Source organism: Dipteris shenzhenensis, chromosome 19 (genome assembly GCF_047967505.1).
Source record: "Dipteris shenzhenensis isolate YYH24624 ecotype China chromosome 19, Dip_SZ_1.0, whole genome shotgun sequence".
In the NCBI taxonomy this organism is placed as follows: Eukaryota; Viridiplantae; Streptophyta; class Polypodiopsida; order Gleicheniales; family Dipteridaceae; genus Dipteris; species Dipteris shenzhenensis.
Window position 1 is genome coordinate 12355067 of NC_141614.1, and position 15743 is coordinate 12370809.

Consider the following 15743-nt stretch of genomic DNA (forward strand, 5'->3'; position numbering starts at 1 on the left):
ACCAAATTCAACCATGCAGCCAGAAGAAGTATAGAAAACTTACCGTTCTCTCCTGCTAGACGCTCTGCTTCATCTAAGCCCTCATAGATCAGAGTCTTATCCAATATTTCAATTTGCCACTGTTGAAACATTGCCCCTGCTTTTGCTTTTCCAAGACCTGCTTCACAATCCAGAGTTTCCAAGAAGCCTTCAGATTTCTCACCAGTAAACCACCACCGGCCTTGACAGCCTCCTCTCCATTTGCATGTATGAAACGACAAAGGAGGCAAGGCAACATACAGTCCCTTTTCAGAGACACAATACAAGTATCCTTGTGAACAGAATGAAAGAACTCTTTCTTCCTGTATATCCTCCACCTTTGATTCTTGTAGGAAGCCAGGTTTTAAATTTGCCTTGAAGCTCCGGTCATCACAAATTTCTCCAGACAAATGTAACATCTTCAAAACCACACTGCTATCCCGAGCTTCATCTTTCAATTGCACCATCTGTGTGATCCCAAATGAATTCAAACAGAGAGTAACGTCAGGTCGTGTGGATTCCATGGGCAAAAAAACTTTTCGAAGTGGCCTAAATCGAACTTCTCTGACTCCAAACCTTGCCAAATCCAGCTTACTGGAAAAACCACTTGAGCAGCTTACTGAGATCCCATCAGAAGATCCAAGACAAGTCCTGATGACACTGCCAAAGTCTTCTTTGAAAGGAGCTTTCAAGTCTCCCAGAAGTGAGATAGGGAAGTGAGAGCTTATGTCTGTAGCACCAACTGCCCAGCTTGACAGGCAGCTGGGAGACAAAGTTAGAGTCTTTGAATTATCAAACGGATAACGTCCCAGAAAGCACTCATATATTGACACAATATACACAACTCCTAAAGAATCCATGACCGCCATTGATAAGCAATCACTTGCCACAACCATTTGTGTGAAACTTCTGAGCATGGACCTTGCAATGCACTGTCCCGGCAAAACTTTCTCCTGCTGCAATTCTTCCGGCGTGGCACCCTTCTCATCAGGCACACCCACAGCCTTGTCAACCTCTTGGTCCCTCTGATTCAGCGAAGCATGCATTCCAATGTTACTACTTAGAGGCAAACCACAATGCCGCGACACATCAACATGAGCAGCAAGCTGTGCATCTGCTACTCTCCAGATATAGACATTACCTGTCTCTTGTAGCCCAAAAAGATTACTGCTAGTTACAGCAAAAGTCACCCATTGAGACCCTCTAACTTCTGTAAGCACCCTTCCAGGCTCTACGCAAGAAACCCATTTTAAACCTGCGTGCAAAACCTTACAAATCAAAACGAACAACCTGCTCTTAAAATTGCCTTTTGGATCACCTTCGTAGCAACTATGAAGGTCTTGCTCTCCCTTCACAAGGACCATGCCTAACGTATCAAAAGAAGGGCCTGAGAATATCTCTCGAAACTCATATCTTTCCTGCAGAGTGGCCCCGTCCCCTTGTGCAGCAGGCTGAAGCATAGTGGTATCACTTTGACCACTGTCACCCCCTTGAAATTGGCTTTCTTCACAAAACGCAGCCAGGCAAGAGAAACTAGATGAATGGTACGGAATGCTATATGAAACTACCTTGCCACTAGGTGGGCAGCAATTTTTCTCCAAGAAATTTAATTCGACACCATCTGCACTTTTCTGAACCTGTGCATCTATCAAAAACGTGATCAGACCCTTCTCCTTCTCCTTGTTGTCCCTCCCTCCCTGAGTGCCACTCCCATTAAAGCAACTATGAACATGTTTCCCTGTGTCAGACCGACTTTGCATTCCAACTCCTTGACTAGATTGATCCGAATTTACCATACCCCAATTTCTCCACCTTGCCGCTCCCATGTTACGTCCTGTACTGGGTGAACGTCCGAAAGAGCTAGTTTTAGTAAGGCAATCGTCATCCACGCTGCTCGTCTCCTTACGAAATGCATGCATGAAAAGACCTTTTTCTCCCACTACAAAGAGAATTTCCTTGAACAAACTTAGCTGCTTGTCTCCACCATATTCCTCGCCACTCGAACCCCAGCAAAATGAGGCAGCATCCACAATGAAAGGAACATGTCTTGGGTTCAACGGTGGACGCCTTGGCAAAGTTTCTTCACTCTTCAGACCTTGGCTTGTCTGTGGAACGGAACTCGAAGAGGGAGTTGATGCAGACGGGGTGTCATCACGTGGAGACCCCGCGGAATTGCCGGAAAAGGAACATGAGGCAGGGGGGCTTGAGAATTTATGAACTCTTTCTGCGGAGGACGTGTCAGATGGCTCTCCAGGGATCGATGGTAAAGAATCTGGCTCCGGAGCGCGAGACAATGAATGAGAGAATTCCTCTTTAAAAGAAGGTGCACGAAAGTTGGTGGTTGGAGGTGGCGGAGGTGGAGGAGCACAAGGAATGTTAGAGACGTTCTGAGGATCGCCAGTAGATCGCAAATGAACGAACATGAGCTCACGTTGTTTGGAGTGGAGCAGCAATATGTCCCGGGAGGGGGAAAGCGATGCTCGCATGAAGTAAGGTATCGACAGCGAGGTCTCTTTCCAGCTGTGCAACCGCAGGAATTGAACAGTCCCATCATCTCCTCCGTCGCGATGCTGGTCCATTGGAGCTGCAACTGCGTATACGAGCTGATTTCAAGTTTTGTGACGATCTCGCATTCGATCTCGAAGTAGGAGACGGAATAATGCGGGCAACATGACGAAGCAATCCGGAAGGGGATGCTGCTGCGACGAGGCGAAGAGTGAGGGCAAGGAAAAGCGCAAAGAGGTGAGAAATCGGGAAATGAAGCAAAAACCCTAGGGAGGAATGGAGCTGTCCAAAGCATTAATGGTAGAGAGAAAGAAGAAAAGATGAAGGAGGAAACCTGGAGGGAGATGGCGATCGGCGAAGGGGGTGAGGAGCAGCAGCGGGAGCAGCAGCAGCAGCAGGAGCAGGAGGAAGACGAAGAAGCAGGGGATCGAAGAAGAAGAAGATGGACGAAGATGATGAAGAAGAAGATGGACGAAGATGAAGACGATGAAGAAAGAAAGACGCCTTTGCTTATAAAGAGGAGAAGAGATTTTGCAAAAGGCTTTTTTGTAAGTTTTTTTGGGGTGTGTTTTTGTAAGGAAAAGTCCCCCCCAAAGGCATAGATCCTCTCAAATGCCCGACACGTCATCCACCCTCCACGTCAGCCCCCCTCTCTTGTCTCTTTTCTTGCCTGCAGGCACCGCCCTAATCTCTCTCTCTCTCTCCTCGTGCTTTTCTTGCCTCCCCCGCCTACTGCCCTACCCTACAGTGCACATGCAGCCAATCATGCTCGCCTGGAGTTGCTCTACTTTCGTTCCCGCATTTGCTTGGGAGGGCTTATGGAATGCACCCTCAGTGCTCTCTTTAGTACCTCCAGTTACAAGGTTGCGAATTTTAGCACTTATGCGCCACCAAGTTCCACTGGCAATAGCATGTCAAGTTTCTCCAGCCTACCGGTGTAGAGGGAAGGCAAAGAGAGCGCCAGAATTGTACCTCCGGTCAACATTTATGAACCGCATTTATCGTGTGAACTAAAGAATACTCCTTTGATGCACCTCTAACTCTCCTCCAGGCTACGCTTCAACCAATGCGTGTGTACTAGCCCTTATACACAGCACGACCTCATGGTCCATGGTCGGTTGCCGGAATTCATTTCCAGTCGTCCAATTTCGAGCATTTCGAATCCTAAAGCTCGTACGTCCATGCCTCGAATCACATTCCACAGGTCGCTTTCAGACTCTCGAATATGCATATGGAAGATGGTCCTCCCAGAAACCCCAACTTTCGCAAAATGCCAACGGCTAGCGTTTCTTTGAAAAAATTATGGCTCGAGGCTTTTGTTTTTGGGGGAGAGATGCCTCTCGCAAGCATTTCTCTCTTGTCTTGATGCTCATACACAGTGCTACATGGGCCGCACACCATCCGGACACGAGATGAACTCACAAGTATGCTAGGGCAAGATGTCTTCCTGAATAGCAAACGCGATCATTAAAAGCATCAAGCTGGGAATGGGCAAGTAAGGAGTCTTGGTTGCCCAAGCTTATGGATGCCCCCCCCGCCCCCCCCCCCCCCCCTCTCTCTCTCTCTCTCTCTCTCTCTCTCTCTCTCTCTCTCTCTCTCTCTCTCTCTCTCTCTCTCTCTCTCTCTCTCTCTCTCTCTCTACACACACACACACACAATGGCTCTCTTTCTTCACACAAGTATCCCTTCACAATCTTTACTTCTTATGAGGTACGAGGAGGAGATTTTGCAAAGGCTTTTGTAAGTTTTATATTTGTGGGAAAACTTGCCCCATAAAAGCATAGATCCCCTAGGCAACAACAATAGTTTGACACATCATTAGGTCGCCACCTCACCCCTCACTTTTCTCTTATTTTGGTTTAGTGGATTAGTATGCTTAGGGTGGTGCCCTAAGACTCTCTCTCTCTCTCTCTCTCTCTCTCTCTCTCTCTCTCTCTCTCTCTCTTTGGAGGCAAAACATGGTTTTCTTTTGTGATAACGCTTTGTTTAGGATGTTACAAGTAGGACCTGCTACATACCAAGGAGAGCCGTGAGCTAAAAGGACATATTACAAGCCAAGACTAGAACCCCGAAAAAAAGAAGTTGTTTAGAATGAACATGACCCAAAAAAGAAAGCTACTCCGACAAATCGGAACATGCTCAAGATTTGGATAAGCTAGATGTGTTAACACTCTTCTACTTCTTTTTTATTTCGCTTGTGGGCTAACATTCACTGCAAGTGGAGTCTTGACTGCCACATTTACTTCTTAAAGTGACATCATAAGTCGCCTCACTCTCTTTATAGAAGGTTGAAGTAGGAGTCTTGTCACCCATCCCATGCTAGAAACATCCTCCCCTCAATTCAACTATTTTTCTTTCTCAAACATTTTTACGTCTTGTGCATTCAATTCGGCTTCGAGTCTCTTGTGCGATTCGGAAATGTCTACCCCAAGAATATTATCTCTTGCTACTCTTCCTTCATGCTTTGAGTTGCTTTATGTTCACTTTCAAGAATAGGTGTTAATAGCCATTCAGCCGTGCCACCTTCATCATATAAATAGTAGAATGCAAATGATTACCTTGTGGTTTATTCAAAGCCAAAACTTTGTTAAATTGAAGAGGCAAGGACATTTAGTGCACGGGTTGGGGGGAGAAAGGCAGAGACAAAAATGAATGAAAATGTAAAAGCTATAGAGGAGAGTGTGATCCCTTATTCTAAAAGGAGTAGCAAAATTTTTAAAAATAGAAGGCACATGGGAAATCACAATAAGCACTTTTTTTTCACTCCTCTAGCGAAATGGAGAAAGGCTCCCTCGCTCCCTCCCTCCCTCCCTCCCCCCCTCTCTCTCTCTCTCTCTCTTCTCTCTCTCTCTCTCTCTCTCTCTCTCTCTCTCTCTCTCTCTCTCTCTCTCTCTCGATCAATCTCGATGTGCTTGGTTTTTGAAATCAATGTATGAAAGTGTTACAAAGAAACATGAGATCTCCTTAAAGGGTTATAGTAACCATCTACATCAAATTCAATGTGCTTGGTTTTTTAATCCAATGTATGAATGTGTTTTAAAGAACATCTGATCTCCTTAAAGGGTATAGTAAACATCTACATGAAATTTGATGTGCTTGGTTTTTGAATCCAATGTGTGAATGTGTTATAAAGAAATGTGAGATCTCCTTAAAGGGTTATAGTAGCCATCTACATCAAATCCCTTTAATCCAAGATTTGTTAGACCATTATATACATGTTCAATCAACATTTGTTAGACCATTATATACATCTTCAATCAACATTTGGCTTTGTCACAATTTCTTATTTTTTAAGTTTTGCAACTTCTCCCATGTTAAGGGAGTGTTAAGGTTGCTTAAAAAGTAAGATATGGCATGCTACACTTTTATAATTACATTAAAAGAGTTTAAGAAAACAAAAAGTAGAACTATGTAGAGCTTCTCACACTTTTTCTTTGGATTTATAGTTATTGCTTTAATATCAATCCAAAGTGGTAGCTTGTGCACTAAAGTTAATTAGGAGAATAGTGCTTCTTTTTTTGTTGGGGAGAGAGAGAGAGAGAGAGAGAGAGATTGGACCATTTCTTGATTTGTGCATGTCATCCTTACACAGGGGCCATTCTAATCTTCTCTGTACATTCCAAATTTGTTAGATGTCTCCAACAAGGACTAGTGGGGCAGCCCTATTGGATGTTCGCTTACATATGGTTGCTAGAAGATGGCCTTTACTCTAAGACATGTGTGGATCTCATGAACAATGGGTGGCAATGGCTAAAGCACTCATAGAGGAGGTTGAACTTGTGCATGGTAAGACTAGGATTGATGGTACATTGTGAATGGTTCCCAACAAGTTCGGGTGGTGGCTTCACCTCACCTTTGTCATTTTATAATTTCATGAAAGGAAGTGTTGGCACATACTAAATGGAAGCCTTGTGATTAAAGGTTGTAGCTAAATTCATGGCAGGCGTGACATGTGTCGTATCTGTCCAAACTCCCGATACTATGGGGTTCCCATAAGAGATATCGTCCTCTACCTCCATTTCTACGTGGTGGTTTCTTCCATATCCATGTGTTTTTTGACTTTTCTTGTTTGTTTGGGTTTTAAAATTTTTTATTTATTTTTAATATGCTACACCAAAATGAGATCTATTGTTTCTATATACTAGGGAAACAACTACACGTTCTCAAAGCTGAAAAAAATGCCACAATTCACTAAGAAGTAGTGCCCTTTCCCTATACTAGGGAGAGAGAGAGAGAGAGAGAGAGAGACACACACACACACACACACATAGGCATGTTATTGTTATACTATAGCATATGAACAACTACAAAAGGAAATTAGTTTTGAACAATAAACTTTAAAAAGCACCATGAGTTCCAATGCCGTCAGGTAGCTCGAGGCGGTGCTTCATAGCACACCATTGGCTTCCAATGTAGGCAAGTAGTAAAATGCATCTATGTGTGTTTGAATAGCAATGCTCAGGGCTCAATCTGGAGGTATCATTATTTTGTATGTAGAAACCTCCATGTGGCATACCAAATAGACATGGGTCTCCAAAAAGAGATTGCAATAGTATAGTACATAATTGATGATGATACAATTAATTTTACTCAGGTTAAGGGAGATAAGCGACAATGGGAAGCAGCAAATGATGACCAAGAAGGCATGATAAGATGGGACCTAATACCATGTTGATGAAATGGAATTCTTGTTTCTTCGTGAGAAGAGGTTTGTGGACAAGATTAATCTTATAAAATGTAACATCCTTGGTATTCAAACCAAAGAAGTAGCATGTGGAAGCATTGTTTAAGTCACTTTGTTACCATGTGAGAAGCTTGGAAAGGTCAGTACAGACGCTATATTGATTGATGATAGGCCACATAAGGGCTATCTAATCCACATTTGTTTATTCCCAGAGCCATTTACCCTCTAGAGTTAAGACAATGCTCTCAAATAAACTTGTCTCATTGAATTGAGGCATGTTTAAGATGTCTAATTTGTGATCATAGCATATCCTTTTAGACATGGACCTATAGTGTGCAAGGTCATGACTTTGTATCAATACTTTGTGATGTTATCCTTTTGGTACTTTTGGCTCCATCCCTCCTCCAAGAACAGTTTGGGAATCATGTTAACATTCCTCAAAAAAGGACAAGGGTCCATGTAATACTAGTCAATTCAACCTGTGGGTTATTAGTTTGAGCATGTTGCTACTTCTCATGGCAGGCTCCCAAAATTGGATATTTGGGTGGGGATAATCTTATTTGACATCATTCAAAGTTAAAGAACACCCTCTATGGATTGATTTCAGAATCACATACTTGAAGGCGTACCTGGCTGAGATGTTTTAATATCTCTCAGTAGATGAGGCTATTGCTTGCTCGCCAATCTGCCAGGGCTTGTATTCAGCATGTTGCACCTGTTGATGTCAGCTCTACCCAAAGTTGAGATGGAGTCATATCTATCTCGTTAGCATCAATAGCATTATCAATTTCAGGTTCAACTTGATTAGGTAGTACCGCTCTTATGGTGTAAAGAGGTGTAATGGTAGTAGGTTTATCATTATCAAGGTGCATAAATTGAGTTCCCTTCATACTTGACAGATGTTTTGTGGCTAGTGTATGCATCCAATTAAGTGAGTCTTCTAACCTAGGTATATGAGCACACCAAGAGTCTTCAAGACCAAAATATTAGCCCAGTTTGTTGACTGGCATCCTTGGAAGGTCTTGAGCTTGATTGGGAGATTCAACATTTTTAGGATTAGTGGACTGGGGTGTCACTATTTGCCCATTCATCCAATCCAAGAGGTCTCTCCATAGACTAGGATTACCTTGTAATAGTGTTGTGATGGGCATCTTGACCGAGTCAGTGGTTGGATAGGAATGAGGGTAATCATGTGATGTCTTGATGTGACCAGTGATAAGTTCCCTGCCTATCGATTCTGACTCTTCTAAGCCATATAAGGACATGTTGTCATCCTCCTTTAAATGTTGCAAGGCGGGGTCTTCTTCAAACATCCACTGAATTAGTGTGGATCCCTCTGTTGAAGGGCATGCCACTCCTTCTTCGTCTACCCTTCTAGGTATTTGCAAGGCTTTTGAGGCTCGAGTGGTTATCTCATGTCTTGGTTGAATTGTATCAGCACTCTTCCTTGCCTTGAACCTTTACTCACATTCCTCTTGGCACTTGCATACCAATTTCTACACCTTGGTGAGACATTGTTTCCCCACCCATGGGTTGGGATATTCACTATGACCCTTAGGTGTTGTGGCTTGGCCATGGGCTGAGGCCCTTATCATTTCGTCATTTACCTCATGTAGGTGCTTGTTGTAGCTACTGTCTGTGAAAGTACCACCAGAGGAACATGATGTTGCTAGGGAGGCCATGTCTTCATCCGACCGATGATGAACTTATTATGTCCCTTCCCAATCTTCATTGCACCCTTGGTGCTCACTCGTGCTGATTTAGTTGCCTCCCTAGGCTGTGACATGCTAGCTGTATCCCTTTTGGCTTGTTTGGGCTTTGGCTTGCAACCTCGTGATGACATTCAAGGATACTGATGAATGACAGTTGGCCTTTCTCAATGCTTAACAAGTTAAGGCTTCTGGACTTAGATGGCCTTCTCATCGGACAATTCTTAAAAAGATGCCCCACACCACAATGGCGGTGGTGTATTAGACATTGGTGTACATGTGACTCGTGGCTAATTCATTGCTCCCTTGAGGAGACACTCAATGGATCGGTATGGCCCTTGACACATATGGCGTTGAATGGGTTGTGTCTTGGTCAAGTTGTTCCTATTTTCCATTGTTCGAGAAATCGGTGCCGTTCCATAGACCAAAATGTATTGGTCATCTTGCCTAACATCGTGACTTATAATGCTAGACAAATTTGCATTGTCACCATATTGGGGATATTTATTTCCACTAAAGGTAGGTTTGGGGACTCCCTATTCACTAGGTAGCGCTTCCACCAATACTTGATTTAGGGGAGTAATTCATGGTGGTGGTGGTTGAGGTCCTAGTACTAGCGGGGCTAATGGAATATTTTGAGCCCTAAATTGCCCTTGATTGGCTAATGTGGCTCCTTGTATTGCCAATTGTGCCTGATTGGACAGATTGGGTGGTGCACGCAATGGTAGATGTGGCCTTTGTTGATACATGGGTTGCTAAATGACCCTAGGATAATGACATTGAGATGTCTCATGATTTCCCCAACGAACACAATGGGCACACTAGAGTGTTGGTCTGGCTCTAAGATGAGGGCATTCCTTAGTTGGATGATTTCCATTGCATACCCCATACCATCTGTTATCTCTTTGTGGAAATATATGGGGGTTGCTAGGAGAATCTTTCAGTGTTTTTGCCTTCCATTGCTGACCCAACTCATTTAATAGATCAGTGGCCAACTCTTCCATGTTTAGCACCTCAGGTGTCATGCATGCATCATTAGTTGCTTCTAAGGTTAAATCCTTTATCATTTGGGACATATCAGAGGAACCTAAGGATTTATCCTTTTAGGGCTTCTCCCTCATGTTATCCCCTAGGTGTATTGTTGTCTTGCTGCATAGCTCAAATGATGTGGGATCCATAGCAAACAGATGATCATGCAGTGTAGCATCCCCTAGCCCTATGAGGAAGCATGGCAGAAGATGCACATCACTCATCCTCTCATGGGGTTCACATCATGAGTTCAAATGTTTAATCCTATCCATATAGTCTCTTAAGGATCAATCTCCTTTTGTTGCACCTCACAAAGCTGGTTAATCAAGTTGCGAACCCCACAATGAAAGATTTATGCAATGTGTCCCAATTTATTTTCTCCTCAGGGCTTAAGGCTCTGAACCATTGTCTAGCCTTGCCATCAAGGCTTAAGGCAAAAGCATTGGTCTTGTCTAAATCTCCAATATCACCAAATGTCTCACATATTTGTTCAAATCTCTCAACATGGGAGACTGGGTCTCCGCCTACAAACTTGGTGATTAGCTTAGAGATTGTGACAGGCTTGATCCTTGAGGGGTTGGTATCCCTTCCTGGCTTCCTAGCACTTGCACTAGGATTCTCATAGCTTCGTTTGTAAGGACCATTTGCGATACAAGAGGAGGTTGTGGAACAGTGGGCGTTGTCCCATACATTGGTGGTCCTGATGAAGGGTTCCATGGATTTGATGGCATAAGGTTGGGATGGGAGGATATAGGGCCATGAGGCATTTGCATTGTGACTTGGGTTGGGCCTAATAGGTTGGACTAGAGGTCCTCTAGGAAGTGGTATATTCCCTACATGCATAGGCCTTTAAGGGTTAGTTATTGGGTAGGGAATATCTCCCATGTTTTGTTGCCAATGAGAAATTATAGGGACTTCCGAGGTGGAGGGTCTTACTTGTGGGCCTTCAAGTTTACTCCTTTGCCCCATTTATTCTAGCATTTGGGACCCTTGTGAGAATCTAGGTCCAAATTCATCTCGATAGGATTGTCTATCATCAAAGAATTGGTACGATGGGGGTTGATTGCCACTAGTAGGTATCATGGGACTTGGTTCCCTGAGTATTGCTTGTGATATTGGTGGTTGGGCTGGCATTTGAGGATCTATCATTGCCCTAGTCTACCCAGCAAATGGGTTTAGCAATTCTATTGGGTGTATCAATCCAAACCTTCCCATGATATTGGAAAAGGTTTCCCTTAATCTAGTTGCTGCTGCTAATGTAGATGGGGTAGGAGATTGGGGATCATTGGGGATGTAGTTTAGAGCCACTAAGGTTCTAACATTAGAGGGTTCACCCATGTCTCCGTCCCGACTCATGGACTCTTCCAAGTAGAATAATTCACAGGGTGGTGGTTCTTGCAAGGAGTGAAAACCAACTTTTGAGCTTGCTGACCATGAGGATGCCAGTCTAGGTATGGAGGTTGACAACATGGTATTTGAGGGCACTGCCTTCACACTTAGGGTGAGCTTGTAGGACTCTTCCTGATCTCAAGATCATGTGTTCATTTGGTGTAGTTGAGGGCCCAATTCTAGGTTGAGCCATCCTCAACGTGGGGTCAAGGGGTGATAGTCCCTTGTGGCTTCCCTGCTCGAGATCCCAATTTTTAGGTGGCAGATTACATTTATACCCCTTTTTTTCCTAACTTTTGTGTTCCCAGAGCTATCCTTCTAGACACGGGAATAGAACTAAGACAAGACCGGTGAGATAGAGCTACAGCATCGATTTGGTGGGATAGAGTTAAAGCAACGATTGGCAAGATAGAGCTAAAGCACCGACTGGTAGGATAGAGCTAAAGCAACGCTAGCGAGATAGAGCTAAAGCAACTACCGATGGGATAGAGCTAAGGCAACAACTAGTGGGATAGAGCTAAGGCACCAACCCACTCGGATAGTAGGTCAATGGGATAGAGTTAAAGCAACGTCCTAATGGGATAGAGCTAAAGCACTGACCCGATGGGATAGAGCTAAGGCACCAACCTGGTGGGATAGTAGGTCAGTGGGATAGAGTTAAAGCAACGACCCATCGGGAAGCATCGATCGGCGAGATAGAGCTAAAGCACCAACTAGCGGGATAGAGTTAATGGACTGAGTCAACCCTCTTGTCAGACCATAAATTTGGTAGATGGGTTAGGTTGTTGACACGTGTCAATCAGAGAGATAGGGACTAAGGTGATGGGTCGGTGGGATACCGAGCTATGGCGACAGGTCATGGGGATAGAAACTCACAGTTTTGTTGATTGGTTTTTGATGATTTTTTATCATTTTAAAGTTTTTGCTCATGTTTTTTTGTGATAGAGGGGATGCTAAACTGCCTAGTCTACCTACTCAATGCAAAAAACAATAAAAAAGAACAACATTTGAATGCAAAATGAGAGATTTCTAGAAGAGGTGACTGTCAACACTCAAAGCCACTTCCATTTTCAGCATTATTCCTCATTCTTGGTTGTTTTTTGTGAGTTTTGACACCATACACTCCTTAGCAATCTTCCAAACTATCTTCCTACCAACTCAAAACACTAAAAAAGCAAGCTTCAACTGATCAAAAATGCTTTCCAAATAGAAAACGGTAGCTTCTTCTTTTCTCTTCCTAAATTCACACTTCTCCACTCATTCCTCTCCTACAACTCCACTAACAAAGCTCAAAGTTAAGCTTGAAACAATGTGCAATGGGTAAATGGTGAGAGAAAACAAGTGCAATGCAAAAGCATACCTTGAACTCCCTAGCAACAGTGCCAAAGATGTGTGGTCTTGATGATTACTCATGTGTCATGGGGATCTTGAAGGAATGCTGATGGAGCCTCCACTCCAAGCTACTCCTTATGAGAGCAATTCAAAGCATGAGCCGCCTGCAAGTGTCATTCAAGTGGCTCTTGGATTGTCGTAATGTGTTTCCATGAGAGAAAGAGGAAAAGGGGTGATGGGAGAAGAGAGGGAGAAGAGGAGGAGAAGAGGGGAATGAATGGGGATGGAGTGGCCAACACAAAGGCACTACAAAGGAAACAAGAGAACACCCAAAAACACTCTTGGAAGAGAAGAGGGAGCTTGTATTCCAAACTTGTGCATTCAACAATGAAGACCAAAGTCAACCACTTGACTTTTATACATGTAACCTTTTGAGGGAGGGCCAACCCTATTCTCTTTTTACCACTCTCTTTCCTTGTTATTTTACAACCATCTTGGGTATATTTGGATTCAAGGCACAGTCCTAGATCTATGGACTTGCCACCATCCATCAAATGACATTTCTAACCAATGGTGGCATATTGGTCCAAAATTTAAAATTCATACCTAGCAATATTTCGTACACATATCAAATAACTCAGAGTATTTCACTATGCTACTTTGCATAGGAAATGCTAACCATGACAAAGAACAACATACATAGGGTCCATATCACATATGCTGTATTCAATGCATTGCTATAAGAAGAATATACATTGAAAAAATAAGCAATCTCAATAAACATTGAGCTAATCCACCTTTAAAAATGAAACATGATATCAATAGGGTCAAACCATTCTATGCAAACTTTGAAGCCAAAATCTTAGCCACAATAGATCGGAACAGCAAAGCAGATATGCTAGAGGCAAAATTCATAGTGGAGCTCCACACAATAGATTCAACATATATCCATTTTCAAGAAGAAAATATTACTTTCTCAACTATAGAGACGTAATCTAGTGTAATTAGATAAAGTTAACTTTTGGTACATGTATTGGACTCCCAATTCTGAACTACTATTACTTTATACTTTCCAATGTGAAGAGCTTTGCATTTCAAACTATTGTTACTTCTTCGTAGACATGGAGCACTTGAAAGTCGTGTTACTTCTATAATTCTTTCACTTTCATGATGTTGTGTTCACTAACAATTTCCATCAATTTCTCAATTCACAATAGAAAGGATTCTTTTCTAATTAACATCAAGCTCTAACATCCACTCATGAATTACTTCCACAATTGGCATAGCTGTCTGCCTAGATCTAGTTCTTTCTCATATTGTGTCAGTGGTTCATGTGCTCAATTGTGCTCCTTGCAAGCTCGTTGTCATCATTGTGTAACACACTCTAATATAATCATCATACCATGTTCCACTTGAGATATTATTAAGAAAAGATCGATTTTAAATATGAGTACAAAAGCAATATAAGGTGAATGTTGACTCCAAAGTAGTAGCAACTAGAAGGAAGTGCTTTTGCAATGACAACAAGAGGAGAATGAAGTGCCTGACTATGAGGAGAGAGTGACTATAATGACAAGAGAATGATTTGCCAAATATGTGTAGACTTTGAGTAGAGTAAAAGAATAATAGAACAAAGTGCATGACTATAAGATGAGAGTAACTATCAGTACAGTAAAAGAATGGAGAATGAAGTGAGGATCAATGGGGTAAAGAACGAATTGCTTTCCCAATGATGATGAGAATGCTCCACATACCAAGTTGTGGATGAAAATGATAAGGTATTTGGGTTTGTAAAGTGAAAGTGTTGGAAGAAAGTGCACTGAAAGATTTGAAAGGATTAATATAATTATTATATTTCCAATGATTCTTATCATGAGACATTTAATATAGTTATATTCTCTAGGATTATCATTAAGATGCATTAAATTTAATTATATTTTCAAAAAACTATAAAACTATGAGTGACAATGCACATATTATAATTGTACCTTCAATGAAAGATTTGGATATCAAGTGCTTGACTATGAGTGACAATGCACGCATTATAATTATATTTTCAATTAAAGATTTGCCATAAAGGGCTTGCCTATGAATAACAATGCTATGAGAGAAAATGCACACATTTTAATTGTATTTTTCAAGTAAATAGATTTAATCATTATTAAAGCATGCATGGATATACTTGTATTTTTAACTCATTGAGCACATGAAATATAATTGTATTTGTTGGGGTAAAGGGCAATGTGCCCACCCGCTTGTACAGTGCCCATGTATACTCATATATATTTGATAGAGGAATAAGCTGGAGTAGCTTTTGCTCCACCACTTTTGGTGTCTCCTTATCCCTTTGTGTGTGCTCTCCTCTCCCACAACTGGTATAAGAGCCCATGGCATTTGATCTATGAGGAGCTCGGTGAGAGGAGAATGGGCACTACTTCGAGAGATCTACCGGGAGCTTTGGAGAGCTCGATTCTCTCATTCACAGAGAGATTTTGGGTAGACATCATCTAGACATATTTCTTTGCCATTTTGCGAAGCTTGTTCGGAAGCCGTCCAGGAGCTTGTTGAGCAAATAGTGGTGGCATTTTGGACTCGCCTGTGAGCCCTTGAGCTCATTTATGAGAAGGGTTGTGGAGTCAATCACCTAGCGTTGGAAGGAGACCGTTGATGGAGATCACCGATGATGTCATGTGTTGCCAGCTTATGGAGCCGTGGAGCAGCCATAGATCCCCTTGCAAGTGAATCTTGCTCATCATTAGAGGTGAGGCGTTGCATGGAGGGCTGTAGGGAAGCTCTTTGTAGATGCAGCTACTGTAGATGGCTTGTGAGCAGGAGAGTATTTCAAGTTTGAGGCACTTGTAAGGGCTGATGGAGCCGTGGACACTAGAGGTGCCCTTGAGAGGATGGCGCGAAATAGGCTTTTTCAAAAGGAAGAGATTTGAGCAAAGGAACAAGAGCATCCCAGCACTAGCAGCAACTCCATCCCGTGAGCAAAGGAAGAGCAACCCAGTGATAGCAACATCCACTTTGGAGAAGATGAGCTATTGGGGAGCTTGTGGATTGCATGTTGTGGGGGT

The 15743-nt window shown here is 42.7% G+C and overlaps 1 protein-coding gene and 1 non-coding gene across 4 annotated transcripts in view; both read right to left on the reverse strand.

Annotated features, from left to right (window-relative positions):
* The window catches only part of LOC147890090 (spatacsin carboxy-terminus protein), a 157259-nt gene extending 154274 nt beyond the window's left edge, over positions 1-2985 (reverse strand). Inside the window, exons 1-2 of one of the 3 annotated variants that reach the window (XM_087390568.1) lie at positions 2858-2985; positions 44-2714 (exon numbers count right to left, since the gene is read on the reverse strand). In XM_087390568.1, the coding sequence (XP_087246694.1) occupies positions 44-2597 (2554 nt within the window). In that variant the 5' untranslated portion in view covers positions 2598-2714; positions 2858-2985. Of the gene's footprint in view, positions 1-43; positions 2808-2857 lie in introns of those variants that run through there. The other 2 variants (XM_087390570.1, XM_087390569.1) reach the window with 2 other exon arrangements.
* A 3084-nt stretch (positions 2986-6069) lies between these two features.
* LOC147890092 (U6 spliceosomal RNA) lies at positions 6070-6172 on the reverse strand. Its single transcript, XR_015542820.1, has one exon. It is a non-coding gene; the product is annotated as a U6 spliceosomal RNA (small nuclear RNA).
* Between the last annotated feature and the right edge of the window lie 9571 nt (positions 6173-15743).